The sequence below is a fragment of the Penicillium alfredii genome, assembly GCF_028826965.1.
Source record: "Penicillium alfredii strain IBT 34128 chromosome Unknown utg000010l_segment0_segment0, whole genome shotgun sequence".
Lineage (NCBI taxonomy): Eukaryota > Fungi > Ascomycota > Eurotiomycetes > Eurotiales > Aspergillaceae > Penicillium > Penicillium alfredii.
The window spans coordinates 531,623-544,014 of NW_026622707.1; the positions used below are offsets into that span (position 1 = coordinate 531,623).

Consider the following 12,392-nt stretch of genomic DNA (forward strand, 5'->3'; position numbering starts at 1 on the left):
ATACCAGTCCCGATAATGGACACATTTCCATGTTCAATTCTGTCTTGGACACGGTAGATGGAGCTTGACGGTGTATTCAACAGGATGCGAGAGCCAACCCCCTAACGCTATCAACAGGGACTACCTGAGTAACCTATACCAGAGGAACAATTCAAAACACTCGCCAACGAATATACAACCGTCATGTCGCAACGAATAAGCAGCCACCTATCCAACGCCAACCTCAAAACATCTCCCTTCTTCCAACGTTCGACATCACCAACTATCAAAGAACAAAAAAGCAACTTGTCATGGCCACACCTCACTCCCAAGAAATCAGATCAATGGTGCCGGGGTCTGTGGAATGGAGTGCCGATGCGGCGACTGGTCATCGTCATTTGAGCTCGAGGTTGGACGAGAAAGAGCCACAGATCCACTCAAATTTCTTTGTATTCTCTGCAAAGCGACGGAACCCTCGGCCTCATCGAACATGCGAGCCGCAAACTGCATCGGGGCACTACTGGACGGACGACTCGACGCACGCGAGACATTCGAGGACGGCGGCATCATCTGGGAACCAGCAGAGCTGAGTCGCGCATGGGGGTTGCGACGTACAGACTGCAAGGTGTAAGGACCGGCGGTCTCATTACTGCGAAGGTTTGTCATCTCCGAGGAGGCCGATGTAGTCGTCCACACGTGGGACGACCCGCTCGACGGGGATACGTTCGACAACAGCGATGCTCGGGGGTTGAGCTCGAGTTCGAGCTTGACGAGGTCTTCAGCTGCGCCGAGCTGCCCTGCGACTCTTGTCCGTGGATCATTGGGACCGTCCCACCAGACGCAGTCCCGTCTACAGAGACGCGGGTCAGCGTATCGATCTTGGCCATGCTGCTGGAAGACGCATCGTAGCTGGTGCGGCCGATATGACTGAACGAGTTGCGCCGGTCCGTCTCGTCGACGACGAATGTGAGCGAGGGCGACCGGCTCCGACTAAACATCAGCGAGGTCCGTACCGGCTGCACGTCTTTCATGAGGAAGTCGTCGAGCGCCTTGCTGGCGTCTTCGTTCAGGGACACAGACGACTGGCCGAATGGATCCTTGCCTCGGGCATCTTGTTCGCGGAGTCGACGGGCCCGACGTGCCCGTCGCACGTACCATATCACCAGAAAAAGGATTGCAGCCAGTGACATCGTCGTGAAGATCGTTGCGGCGGCAATCGAGCTTTTTTGTAGCTCCAGTGCGGGACTAGCGACTTGCTTGAGGTCACGTTGGTGGTGTCTGCGAGCGAAGTATTTGAGGCGGCTGCTGCTGTTGCCGACGAGTTCCAGAATCTATTGTCCATAGGTGCTGTGATCTTCTCCATCGGTGTCTTGGGGATGCTTGACATTTGCAAGGTCTGTAAATGGGTTGTTTATTGCTGCAGTTCGTTGAGTTAGGAACCATGAGGTATGCCAAATGCAGGAAATTATGAGTTCATGATAATAAGGGGTATCTACTTCTGTAAGTTCTTCAATAGTCGCCCCGGAGATGGGCGACTGTACTGATGGTAGTCGCCATGGTGTCTGCGGCTGCCCTCGCAACGGGTTTCCTTCCGTGCGAATTATACACTCAATTCAGTTCTTCCCCGGCTTCTACCGGGTATTAGCTTTGATTTTAAGTATATCCTAGTGTCAGGTAGATCTCTCGTCTCCTTGAACACCTACGACGGTTTTGAGTGCTAGTATGACATGCTCCAGTTAGGGCTACCACACGCCAGCATTTCAACCAGAAGAACAAGCGTCGACTATGACCATTCATGCCTGCGTGTATTTCAAGCACAGTATCTCTGGCCAATAATTGATTTCATTTATTATTTACACACACTCGATCTGTTTCAATGTTGTCGCGGTGGGCCAATCACCGAAACGGCGGCCCTGGGGGACTACGTCATCGACGGTTTATATATTTGCGGCTTGACCCTGCACTTTCTCCGTTGCATCTTCTCGACGGCCCTGCAGAAAATCCTGAAATTATTCCTCATCTGAACTTTTTCCATTATAATCTACACTTTATTCTTTTAACAATTTGTCAATATGCCTCTCGTCGTACCCGGAGTCACCTCCTCGCTGGGCGACCAGTCCGAGTGGGTCAACAAGCTGATGGGCAAGAAGATCAGCGAGACGAGTGATGCAACCGTATGTCTTGAACACAGCTGTCTATACCATGACAAAAGGATGGTTATACTGATTCCACCAGTCGTTCGCCAAAAAGGACCTGCCGGAATCCCACCGCGTGTTGAAGCCCGGCGACATGAAGACTATGGACCACAAACCGGAGAGGTAGGGTTCTTCCTTCTAGTAGGGGATGACTCAGGCTGATTTAATAGACTCAACATCCATGTTGACGATGACGGGACCGTTCGCGATGTGAACTACGGCTAGATGGACTTCCACCGGTTGAGATGGACTGGGTTGGGCAGCTATCTTGTCATTTGATGATCTATATCCAAGAACATGAACAATTTCATCGAGATCACTGATAACTGGTGGAATTTATCGATCATGCTGGGTTACCCTTATATTAAAATCACTCGGCCTTCCATCGCAACAGCGTCAGGGAGTGTTTAGGGAAGGCATAGTTCCCACTTCCATCCCAGGTCGATTCCTGGACGCGCACTTCCTCGGCACCCTCCATATTTGTAGCCAGGATATCGGCAGCAGTGACAGTGAAAACTGCCACATCCCCGCACACACCCTCAACGCGGCTCTCCAGATCCTGGGTATCATGGACATTCACCACAGCGACATTGGCATACCCGTCATCGCCGAGAGTAGCACTCACATTCAACCAAGGGGTATCCTTCGCACTGCGCAACCACACAGGAGACGTCTCACCCTCACAAACACCACAAGAAACATGCGCACCGACAGTCCAGTCACGCATAAACCTCGAAAACAGCCAAAGAGGCCACCAGGTAGTCGGCTTGGTGATACCATCCGGCGAGGTCATCAGCGGCGAGATGACATTCACGCTCTGCGAGAGTATCACCTATGAACACGAGAATGAAGCCAAGTCGTATGGCGAGCTGTTCAAGAATCGGTCCTCCTTCCGGCGACTCTTCCTGTGCTGTGCATTGCAAGCTTCGGTGCAGATGACAGGCGTGTCGGCTATCCAGTAAGAGCCGTTCCCTCTAGTTGATCCATAGACGATCCAGGCACTCGCAAAGATACAGCATCTAACAAAGATCCTTGGTACAGATACTATTCGGTGACGATCTATGAGCAGATCGGCATTTCAGGCGAAGCCACACTGCGCTACCAGGCCATCAACTCGATCATCGCCCTGATAGCGCAGTTCCTCTGCATCCTCTTCATCGACCGCTTTGGCCGCCGCTGGACACTGATCAGCGGGAACCTGGGGAACACAGTAACATTCATCGCTGCGACGGTGCCGCTAGCCAAGTTCCCGCCAACGACCAGCAACAACGGCGCACACTGGGACTTCATCATCATGACCTGGCTGTACAACTTCTCGTTCTCGGCGACGTGCGGGCCACTGTCGTGGATCATCCCCGCCGAGGTGTTCGACATGCGCACGCGGTCCAAGGGCGTGTCGATTGCCACGATGACTTCGTTCGCGTTCAACACGATGATCGGCCAGGTTACGCCTATTGCCATGAAGAATATCCAGTATCGGTACTACTTTCTGTTTGTGGTTTGTAACTTTACCAACGCGCTCTTTTTTCTTTGCGCTCTTGCCGGAGACTAAGAAGGTGCCTCTCGAGGAGATGAACTATATATTCTCTAATGCGCCGTGGATTGTGCCTGGCAGTCGGAGGGAGGACTACATGCCTCATGATTTGGAGCGCAAGGTTGAGGCACAAGAGGTCAAGAAGGATACGGCACACTTTTGAGTAGCGGAATGTGCGGAAGGAAGAGATGGAATCCCTTCTACAGGCCCTTGTTTTGGGTCATGTTTGGGTTGGTGTGTTATGAGAATTGAATTGAAAGTGTTCGCTGTCAACGCTCGCCAAAAAAATGAAACTTGCTTTGGGTAGGCAATCAATGCCCTTTTTGAAATCGTACACAATTCAACCCGAATCACCGTTGGAATATAAATAGCCATACGCTGGCAATCAGAAATGGCAGTTCATTCCGAGTCAGAATCAGAGCCATAGGCTGCCAGCCCCAGTGAAACAGACGCTGGCTTCGCCGGTTTAGTTTCTGCGGATTGAGTCCCTGATATATTTGATTTCTTCGCACTTGGCGGTTTGGCAGCGGGTTCAGCTGCAGACGTGTCTTGCGATGGCTTGGATGAGGCCCCGGGAGGTGCAGATGCAGCTGCGACAGCCGCGCGTGGCGCTTGGTCAAGCTTTTTGGCCGATCCACTGTCCAGGCTGGGTTTGCGCGACTCTTCCTTTTTGGAGGGATCGGCCTTTGCACCTGTAGTCTCCGTCAAGGACGGCTTGCGCTTTTTGCCCGGGACCAACAGATCCTTGTTCTTGTCGCGTCGTCGCTTGCGCGCCGGTATTGTCCACTCCTCTTCCTCCGCAGGTGTAACATCAGAGGACGTTGGCCCCAGCATAGCCTTCTCGGCTTCCTCGCGCTGTCGGCGAAAGACCTCGAGCTGGTCGGCGGTGTCCTTCTTCACGGCGGCCTCCTGGGCGCGCGTCGACTCGAGCACCGAATCCAGAAAATCGACCTCATCCTCGTCCAGGGCGCGGAACTGGTTCTTCAGCTTGATTTTCTCCTCGAATGCTTCCTGTTTGGCCACTGTGTTTCCAAGAAAAAGACAAATCACCCTAACATGTCAGCCAGGATTCATTGACCTGTCCAGCCCGGGTGCTACCCATGGGACACTGGTAGCCTCACTCGGGTGGCCCGGTGCAGATAACGGGTGAGCTCACTTTTGTTCTGCTGCAAGACCTCATAGAGACTCTTTCCATCATCCTGCTTGCCTATCTCGGCCTTGTGCCTCCGCTCCTCCTCCAATTCCTGTTGAGCCTTGAGCCATTCATCATCCCGCTCCACTGGGGCCTCGTTGGTGCCGGCCGAAACAAATCCAGACGACATGGTGGGTGCAGATCGGGCAGTTGTGGCTAAAGTTCCCGGAGAGAGTGGCCCGAGAGTCGGGAAGACCAGTTCTCGGGTATAATCAGCAGTCGGGGAATGCGGTGGAGCAATGAAATTTATCCGGCGTTTCGGGAGGGGGGAAGGCAATGACGACACCGAGACAACAGTGGAGTGTGGCAGAGAATGGACCGAGCAGGAGACGAAGATTCTGGAAGTGATGGCCGTCTAATTAAGAAGTGAAGAAAGAAACCCTTGGATGACGCAAGTTCCACCAAGATATTTCATTGGCGCAGTGAGCCCCAGATGCTTGTTCAGGAATGGCGCCAGGTGGATTTAGCCGGAATGCGCATCAGTGAGTGTGCTGGAGATGTTGGGGTGTCCCCTGGTAAGAGTCCCCTGCTGGGCGTTGCGAACTGCCGTGCGCACGGCAGGGATGTGCATGAACGACCCAATGCTGGCCATGTATCATATGGGGCCATCTCTGTTTTCTTTGCTTTTTTTTTTTTTACCGCGATCCATCGCAGTGAAATACCCAGGGATGAAAGTCCCCACATGGGAGGGGCGTGCCCCTCGACATCATCGCTGCTTGGACCTGCCCACTCTAAGGCTGCGCTGCTTATAAAAGACTCCCCGTCACTCCAGCCATTTCTAGCTCTGTAAATCTTCAAACGTTCTCTCTCCCTCTCTATCCTCTCTCATTGGGCCATCTACTCCAATACAATTATTCTACACCATGTCGAACCTCCACACCCAGTAGGTCTCCGGCAAAACATACCTGCAATATCCCCAGACTCTAACGCGTCTCTTTAGAAAGACCTACACCCTCAACACCGGCGACAAGATCCCCGCCGTCGGTCTGGGGACCTGGCAGTCTAAGCCCAATGAGGTTCGTGAGGCTGTCAAGAATGCCCTGCTGAAGGGCTACCGTCACATTGACACGGCCCTGGCCTACGGCAACGAGGCCGAGGTTGGTGCTGGCATCCGTGACTCAGGCGTGCCCCGCGACCAGATCTGGATCACCACCAAGCTCGACAACACCTGGCACCACTGCGTCCCCAAGGGTATTGAGTCCTCGCTCAAGGACCTTGGTGTGGACTATGTCGACCTGTACTTGGTCCACTGGCCCAGCTCGACTGACCCCAACGACAAGTCGAAGCACCTCCCCGACTGGGACTTCATCAAGACCTGGTAAGTTTGCGGAAAACCCCTTTGAAGTGTGCCATCACTCCAGTCACTGACAATCTTGCGTGATTCAGGCAAGAGATGCAGAAGCTGCCGGCCACCGGCAAGGTCCGCAACATCGGCGTGTCGAACTTTGGCATCACCAACCTGGAGAAGCTGCTCAACGATCCGAGCTGCAAGATCGTCCCCGCCGTCAACCAGATCGAGCTGCACCCCAACAACCCCTCGCCCAAGCTGGTCGCCTACAACACCTCTAAGGGTATCCACTCCACGGGCTACTCATGCCTGGGCTCGACCAACTCGCCGCTCTATAAGGACCCCACGCTGCTGCAGATCGCCGAGAAGAAGGGCAAGACCCCGCAGCAGGTTCTGCTGGTCTGGGGTGTGCAGAAGGGCTGGAGTGTCATCCCCAAGTCCGTCAGCAAGTCGCGCATCGATGCCAACTTTGAGCTGGATGGCTGGGACTTGACCGCCGATGAGGTGAACCAGCTCGACAACCTCAAGGACCGTTTCAAGGTCTGTGGTGATGACTGGCTGCCCATCAAGGTATTCTTCGGTGATGACGAGTAAACCAATTGCGCGAGGACAATAAAAAGTTCAGTGCGAGATGATGATACCTTCATGAGTACATAGGCTTCAGATACCAAAACCAATGTTTTTGATAGATATTCAATTTTTATTGCTGTTAAGAAAAGTTGTCGAGGCCATGTTGACAGGATCCTAACCCGGATGTAGACCTGACGCCTCAGGCATAAATTGTGGCGCTGTATCACGTGCGTGGCGTTGCACCGCCACTAGTGGGGAATTAGTGCCTCAGGCGGCTAGCCGACTGATAAGCATGTATACCCCGGCGTCATCAGGCATCCTTTCTCCTTCCATCATCTCACTACTTTGTGAGCCATCCATCTCCCAAACGCCAGCATGCCGCCTCCGAGTGGGCACTTGCTGCTCCCCAAGATATGGAGAGCAGCAAGGTACGTGATCTGACCCCTCTCCCCAGTCAATGCAATGCGGAGTCATCGCTGACGTCGTCCCAGGTTTGCCTACGAGAAGGCCTCCAAGGCCATCAAAGCCAAACTACCAGAACCTACACAATCCACGCCTTTACGATATCAGCCGGCCTATGCCCGCGTCACTCCTCGCCAGCCCATCAATCGCGCCGCGGCCATCCGCCAGGCCCGTAGTCGCCACTTCTCCACCCGCGCAGCCGGTGCCTTCGTCTCGGCGATCCGATTTGGATTGCAACCCGAAACTGCTGCCCAGAAGACTTCTAGCGTGGCCTTTAATATTAGTCGACTTACGAGCCGTGCGCCATTTGCGTCTACTCTCCGCCCCAACTTGACGGGCGGCACTCTAGGCCGCACGGCAGGAGGGTATGCTATTGGCGCCGGCCGTATCGGCGGCGCCCGATACTTCTCTCACGGGCCTGCAGCACCAGCCCAAGTTATTCAAAATGTGTCGCAGGGGGTCCGTGCATTCTTCTTGTCTGGGAAGAAAGTTCGATTCGATGGCATTGACCCTCGCACGGGTGAGAAGCGCTACAAGGGCGTGAGCGCCCTGCAGGACCAGGCAGAGCGGAAGATGACTACTATCCCACGCACTGCTCCCGGATCGCACATTGACTTCCAGCTTTCTCCCACCATCACTGCTTTTGGCGCTCTCGCTGGTATGAACAAGGAGACCACCGCAGCTTCGGAGGAGACTTTGAACTCGGACGGTTTCATGGACTTGCTGTCTGCCGACATTGCGCGTGCCCTGAAGGAATTTGCCGTCGTTCTCAACGATCTCAAACGCTTGTCTTCACTTGGGGATCTTCCAATTGCTCTTCATGACCGGTCCACCATTCGCGTACGGTTCCCTGGCTGCGATGCGCAGACCGTTGAGCGTCTGTGCGACGAAGCGGGTGTGCAACGAGGCAGGATCGTGCAGGATGAAGACTTTGAACTCCGCACCGGTGCCGACCTAGCTCTCCTGTTCCCCTTCGCTCCGAGCATGGCCGCGTCCTCCGACACGGATTACTTCTTCGAACAGGCCCCGAAGCTACAATCTCGATCTCCCGAAGGCCTTGATTGGCAAGGTATGATGTCTCCAGAGGATGGCGTCTTCTCGTCATCACCTGGTGACTCCGGCCACGCCATCAGCTTCGAGGATAGCGAGCTCTTCGGTGCCAACCCGTGGAAGTCTCCCCAATCAGGCTACTCGAGCATCAACATCAGCGAGCTTGGCGATCGTGCTTACTTCCCGGAAATCTCCAGTCCTGGTATGCCGGCTAGTGCGTCCGAGTATGAGGGAGTTGAGGGCATCTACAAGTTTCTGGCGGAGTGTGATCGAGCACAGCATTGAGGTGTCTGCTTAGACATGCCCCTCTTCTATTTTGCTTTCTGTTTATGCCTTTTTTTTTCTGGCCTCTTTTCTTTTTAAATTTTGGATATATTCTTGGCTGAAGCCGGATTTCACTCATGATAGCGTCTATACCACCCCACTCTCGTTGACTTTTCCTTGTGTTTAGCAATGCCTTGTGTTTAGCAATGAATGATATTGCAGATTGAGTTATGATCCTATTTCAGTGCAAGCAGAGACCCTATTTAAAGCTGCATTGGCTTCCCTACTATATTCCCCACACCTTGGCAATCTTACTCTTTGATGGCCTTACGCATATTCTCAGTGGATATTCCGTTCCTGAACTGTCCTGGATTCTCGGCCCGTTCGCCGTGCTACATAGAGTCTAACCTTATATTAAACTACCCTTCTCCGCGGCTTGGCTCTTTGAGACTGTTCAGCCACTTGCCCGCTATGGACCGAGCCCTATCTATGGCCATTTCTCTCGTCTGTAGTGAACTCGTCTGTGTGGGCGGAAATGCCACCAGCAAGGCGGGAAAGATGTATCATGGATAATTCAGCCGTCTATAGTTACTTTCTTGTCTTTTGTGTTGGTCCTCTCAATAAGTATCAAGATCTGCAATCGATGTCCGTTCCGGTGACAGAGGAATCAGTCCGTATGGATGCCTCTCTTAATTTTCACTGCGGTTTCATCTATGTACATGCCCCGCGACTGATTGTAGGAACACTATGCAGCTGAATTGGCCAAGTCCTCATGGCATGCATACTGTATTTACGGGCGTTAGAAGGCAACTTGCATTCCCTCACTTCATTTGATTCGAAATGGTCCTTCGGACTTCGGCTGGAGAATGCCGTCATTGGACTAGTCAAGAAACGAATGGAAAATCTATACAAGGTTGGGGGGCATGAAGAGAGAATTTATCCCCAGGACAGCCCTGAGGACTGGAATATAGTAACATCTTTGAGATTCAAAGTAGCTTCCAACGCTTATTGGAAGGCATATTCCATCAACATGCGGACCATTTTCTCAATTATACCTTTGCTGACCTCTACTGTCGCAGCTGTTGCAATTCCCAGCGCAGGCAAAGCAACAGTCACAGCGGCGGCATCTGGCAACCCTTTCTCCGGATACCAACTCTACGTCAACCCATACAATGCCTCAGAGGTGTCTGCCTCGGCCCTGCCAACCATGACGGGCACAGCGAGCAAAGCCGCAGAAGTGCCGTCCTTCTACTGGCTGTGAGTTTCCATTCATATCAGTGTGGGATGATAGTTTTGGATGAGAAGACATATGCCTAACATGTCTTCTCAGAGATACCGCCTACAAAGTGTCGACGATGGGCGATTATCTTTGTGATATCCAGGCGCAAAACGCTGCCGGTGCTGACCCGCTTGTCAAATACTCTGACGTGCATACAATCCTGGTTGTTGGTCAATGAAACTACCGGGTTGCTGGATTTCTGCTGCAAGCAAATGAACAAATGAACCCGTTCTGACTGTTTGTAGAGCCCGACAGCCTGGCCAACCTCGTCACCAACCTGGCTGTCTCGAAATGCGCCAACGCGCATGATGCCTACCTGGAGTGCACCAACTATGCCGTGACACAGTTGAACCTGGAGAATGTCGCCATGTATCTTGACGCAGGGAGGTTGCTGCCATTCCTGGTCTTTCTCTTCAACGGCAACGAGGGTATTCATTGATTTCTCCGACAGGACATGCAGGATTGCTGGGTTGGCATGCCAATCTCGACCCAGCAGCCCAGCTCTATGCTGACGTTTACAAAAACGCCTCGCAGCCGGCTTCCCTGCGAGGTCTGGCGACCAACGTCGCTAACTACAACGGGTGGTCTCTAAGCAGTTGTCCGTCGTACACCTCGGGTAACTCCAATTGCGACGAGAAGAGATTCGTCAACGCATTTGCTCCTTTGTTGCGGAACGCTGGCTGGGATGCGCACTTCATTACTGACACAGGTAAGTGTCTACTAGATGTTGAGCTGGTCATGGCCTCCTGAGAAGACTCGTTCTGTTTTCTTCGTCTCTCAAATCTGACTTGAGATCAGGCCGAAATGGTGTTCAGTCTACCCAGCAAAATGCTTGGGGTGACTGGTGTAATGTCAAGGGTACTGGAGTCAGCGTGCGTCCTACCACCGACACTGGCGATGACCTCCAGAAGGCATTTGTCTGGGCCAAGCCCGGTGGTGAGAGTGATGGGACCTCGGATACTAGTGCCACTCGGTATGATGCCCACTGTGGATATAGCTATGTGATTCAGCCTGCACCAGAGGCCGGGAATTGGGTCCAGGTAAGAGAGTCTTGATGTTGGGAGCTCATTTCCCCATATATTGACGGATTCTTAGGCATACTTCGAGCAACTTGTTGTGAATGCCAATCCCTCATTCTAAATGGCAAGCAAGATACTTTGAATAGGATGAAAGCACCATATTTGAGTCATAGTCGAGCAATATGTGAATTACCTGAGTGACTGACAAGGAAACGTAAATCACCAGATGCGTAGAAGCGTAGAGGGTGAGCCGGCAGATCCACACCGCCCGCTAACCGAAGCGCGTTATCGGCTGATAACAGGTGCGGGCACAACTCCCTCATCCCCAACCCCCCGTCATCTCATCATTCTGCTTGGATATCTCTTGGTTTCTGGCAGACTTCAGAACTGCGCCCTAGCTTGCCTAGCTGTGCGGTTTGAGGGGTTCCAGCACCCCTGGGGTTGATCCACCCGATCACAGCGCCACAGACTCGACCGTCCCAGAAGTGCGCGGAACTGGAGTGGATCCTGCACGATCGTCAATTATCAGCATGGAGGACTTCAACAGCGAAACAGATAGCGACTACACCAGCTACTGGAGAGACTGGGTAGGTTCTTCCCTCTGATCTTAGGCGGATGCCCACCAAGGCCCTCATCAGCAGGTTCTAACTTCTTTGACTCGCAGTTCGTCTCTTCCCGAGGTAATGAATACTTCTGTGAAATCGACGAGGACTACCTGACGGATCGGTTCAACTTGACCGGCCTCAATACCGAAGTTCCCTACTATCAGTATGCCCTCGACCTCGTGACCGATGTCTTCGACCTGGATGCGGACGACGACCTGCGAGAGCAGATCGAAAAGTCCGCTCGTCATCTTTATGGCTTGGTTCACGCACGGTACATTGTTACAACACGGGGTCTTGGAAAGATGGTACGTCCTTAGAAACATGCTCCCCACAACTCTCTGAGCCTGCCTCGAGCAACCAGGTGCTAACCTGCCTTACAGCTAGATAAATACAAGAAGAGCGAATTTGGCAAGTGCCCGCGCGTCATGTGCGATGGACATCCTCTGCTCCCTGTGGGCCAATCCGACCTCCCCAACATGACCACCGTCAAGCTGTACTGCCCCAAATGCGAGGACATCTACAACCCCAAGTCCTCGCGACACGCCTCGATCGACGGCGCCTATTTTGGCACCTCGTTCCACTCGATTTTGTTCCAAGTGTACCCGGCCCTGAACCCCGAGAAAAGCGTGCGCCGGTACGAGCCCCGCATCTACGGCTTCAAAGTGCACGCTGCCGCAGCCCTCGCCCGCTGGCAGGATAACTGTCGGGAGGACATGAAGGCACGAATTGGCGATTTCGGCTTGGCCCAAAAGTTCATTGAGGACAGCGAGAGTGAAGACGAGGGTTTCGAGTACGGCGAGGAGTATTCGGAGCAACCCGCCAAAACCGAGAAGGTCCTCGGCGATACGGCGTCTGGTCGTATGGATCTCGGCAAATGATGTGTTGAGTTTTGGGGGCAGCATTCATAACAAGCAAAAATTCGGCGTCACGAGGATTTTTCTTCTTATCTACTTTG

General features: G+C 53.1%; 9 protein-coding genes across 9 annotated transcripts; 6 read left to right on the forward strand and 3 right to left on the reverse strand.

Annotated features, from left to right (window-relative positions):
- Positions 1-315: 315 nt before the first annotated feature.
- Positions 316-1,536, reverse strand: NUU61_007744 (uncharacterized protein; the record flags this gene model as incomplete). Its single annotated transcript, XM_056658269.1, has 3 exons — positions 316-776; positions 815-1,310; positions 1,516-1,536. 3 exons carry the CDS (start codon positions 1,534-1,536, stop codon positions 316-318), a joined length of 978 nt encoding a protein of 325 aa, XP_056508562.1.
- Positions 1,537-2,051: 515 nt separating this feature from the next.
- NUU61_007745 (uncharacterized protein) lies at positions 2,052-2,399 on the forward strand (the record flags this gene model as incomplete). The annotated part of the gene is made up of 3 exons (XM_056658270.1): positions 2,052-2,153; positions 2,215-2,297; positions 2,345-2,399. The coding sequence occupies 3 exons, from the start codon at positions 2,052-2,054 to the stop codon at positions 2,397-2,399; spliced, it is 240 nt and encodes a 79-aa protein (XP_056508563.1).
- A 145-nt stretch (positions 2,400-2,544) lies between these two features.
- On the reverse strand, positions 2,545-2,967 carry NUU61_007746 (Glycoside hydrolase superfamily; the record flags this gene model as incomplete). The annotated part of the gene is made up of 1 exon (XM_056658271.1): positions 2,545-2,967. The coding sequence occupies one exon, from the start codon at positions 2,965-2,967 to the stop codon at positions 2,545-2,547; it is 423 nt and encodes a 140-aa protein (XP_056508564.1).
- Positions 2,968-2,977: 10 nt separating this feature from the next.
- NUU61_007747 (uncharacterized protein) lies at positions 2,978-3,871 on the forward strand (the record flags this gene model as incomplete). The annotated part of the gene is made up of 3 exons (XM_056658272.1): positions 2,978-3,132; positions 3,216-3,672; positions 3,722-3,871. The coding sequence occupies 3 exons, from the start codon at positions 2,978-2,980 to the stop codon at positions 3,869-3,871; spliced, it is 762 nt and encodes a 253-aa protein (XP_056508565.1).
- A 236-nt stretch (positions 3,872-4,107) lies between these two features.
- NUU61_007748 (PSME3-interacting protein) lies at positions 4,108-5,030 on the reverse strand (the record flags this gene model as incomplete). Its single annotated transcript, XM_056658273.1, has 2 exons — positions 4,108-4,759; positions 4,807-5,030. The coding sequence occupies 2 exons, from the start codon at positions 5,028-5,030 to the stop codon at positions 4,108-4,110; spliced, it is 876 nt and encodes a 291-aa protein (XP_056508566.1).
- A 733-nt stretch (positions 5,031-5,763) lies between these two features.
- gcy1 (putative glycerol dehydrogenase Gcy1) lies at positions 5,764-6,782 on the forward strand (the record flags this gene model as incomplete). Its single annotated transcript, XM_056658274.1, has 3 exons — positions 5,764-5,783; positions 5,841-6,218; positions 6,287-6,782. 3 exons carry the CDS (start codon positions 5,764-5,766, stop codon positions 6,780-6,782), a joined length of 894 nt encoding a protein of 297 aa, XP_056508567.1.
- A 351-nt stretch (positions 6,783-7,133) lies between these two features.
- On the forward strand, positions 7,134-8,555 carry NUU61_007750 (uncharacterized protein; the record flags this gene model as incomplete). Its single annotated transcript, XM_056658275.1, has 2 exons — positions 7,134-7,186; positions 7,250-8,555. The coding sequence occupies 2 exons, from the start codon at positions 7,134-7,136 to the stop codon at positions 8,553-8,555; spliced, it is 1,359 nt and encodes a 452-aa protein (XP_056508568.1).
- Positions 8,556-9,564: 1,009 nt separating this feature from the next.
- On the forward strand, positions 9,565-10,953 carry cbhC (putative cellobiohydrolase; the record flags this gene model as incomplete). The annotated part of the gene is made up of 6 exons (XM_056658276.1): positions 9,565-9,791; positions 9,865-9,983; positions 10,059-10,241; positions 10,307-10,522; positions 10,612-10,853; positions 10,909-10,953. The coding sequence occupies 6 exons, from the start codon at positions 9,565-9,567 to the stop codon at positions 10,951-10,953; spliced, it is 1,032 nt and encodes a 343-aa protein (XP_056508569.1).
- Positions 10,954-11,362: 409 nt separating this feature from the next.
- On the forward strand, positions 11,363-12,315 carry NUU61_007752 (casein kinase II subunit beta family protein; the record flags this gene model as incomplete). The annotated part of the gene is made up of 3 exons (XM_056658277.1): positions 11,363-11,419; positions 11,497-11,742; positions 11,818-12,315. The coding sequence occupies 3 exons, from the start codon at positions 11,363-11,365 to the stop codon at positions 12,313-12,315; spliced, it is 801 nt and encodes a 266-aa protein (XP_056508570.1).
- Between the last annotated feature and the right edge of the window lie 77 nt (positions 12,316-12,392).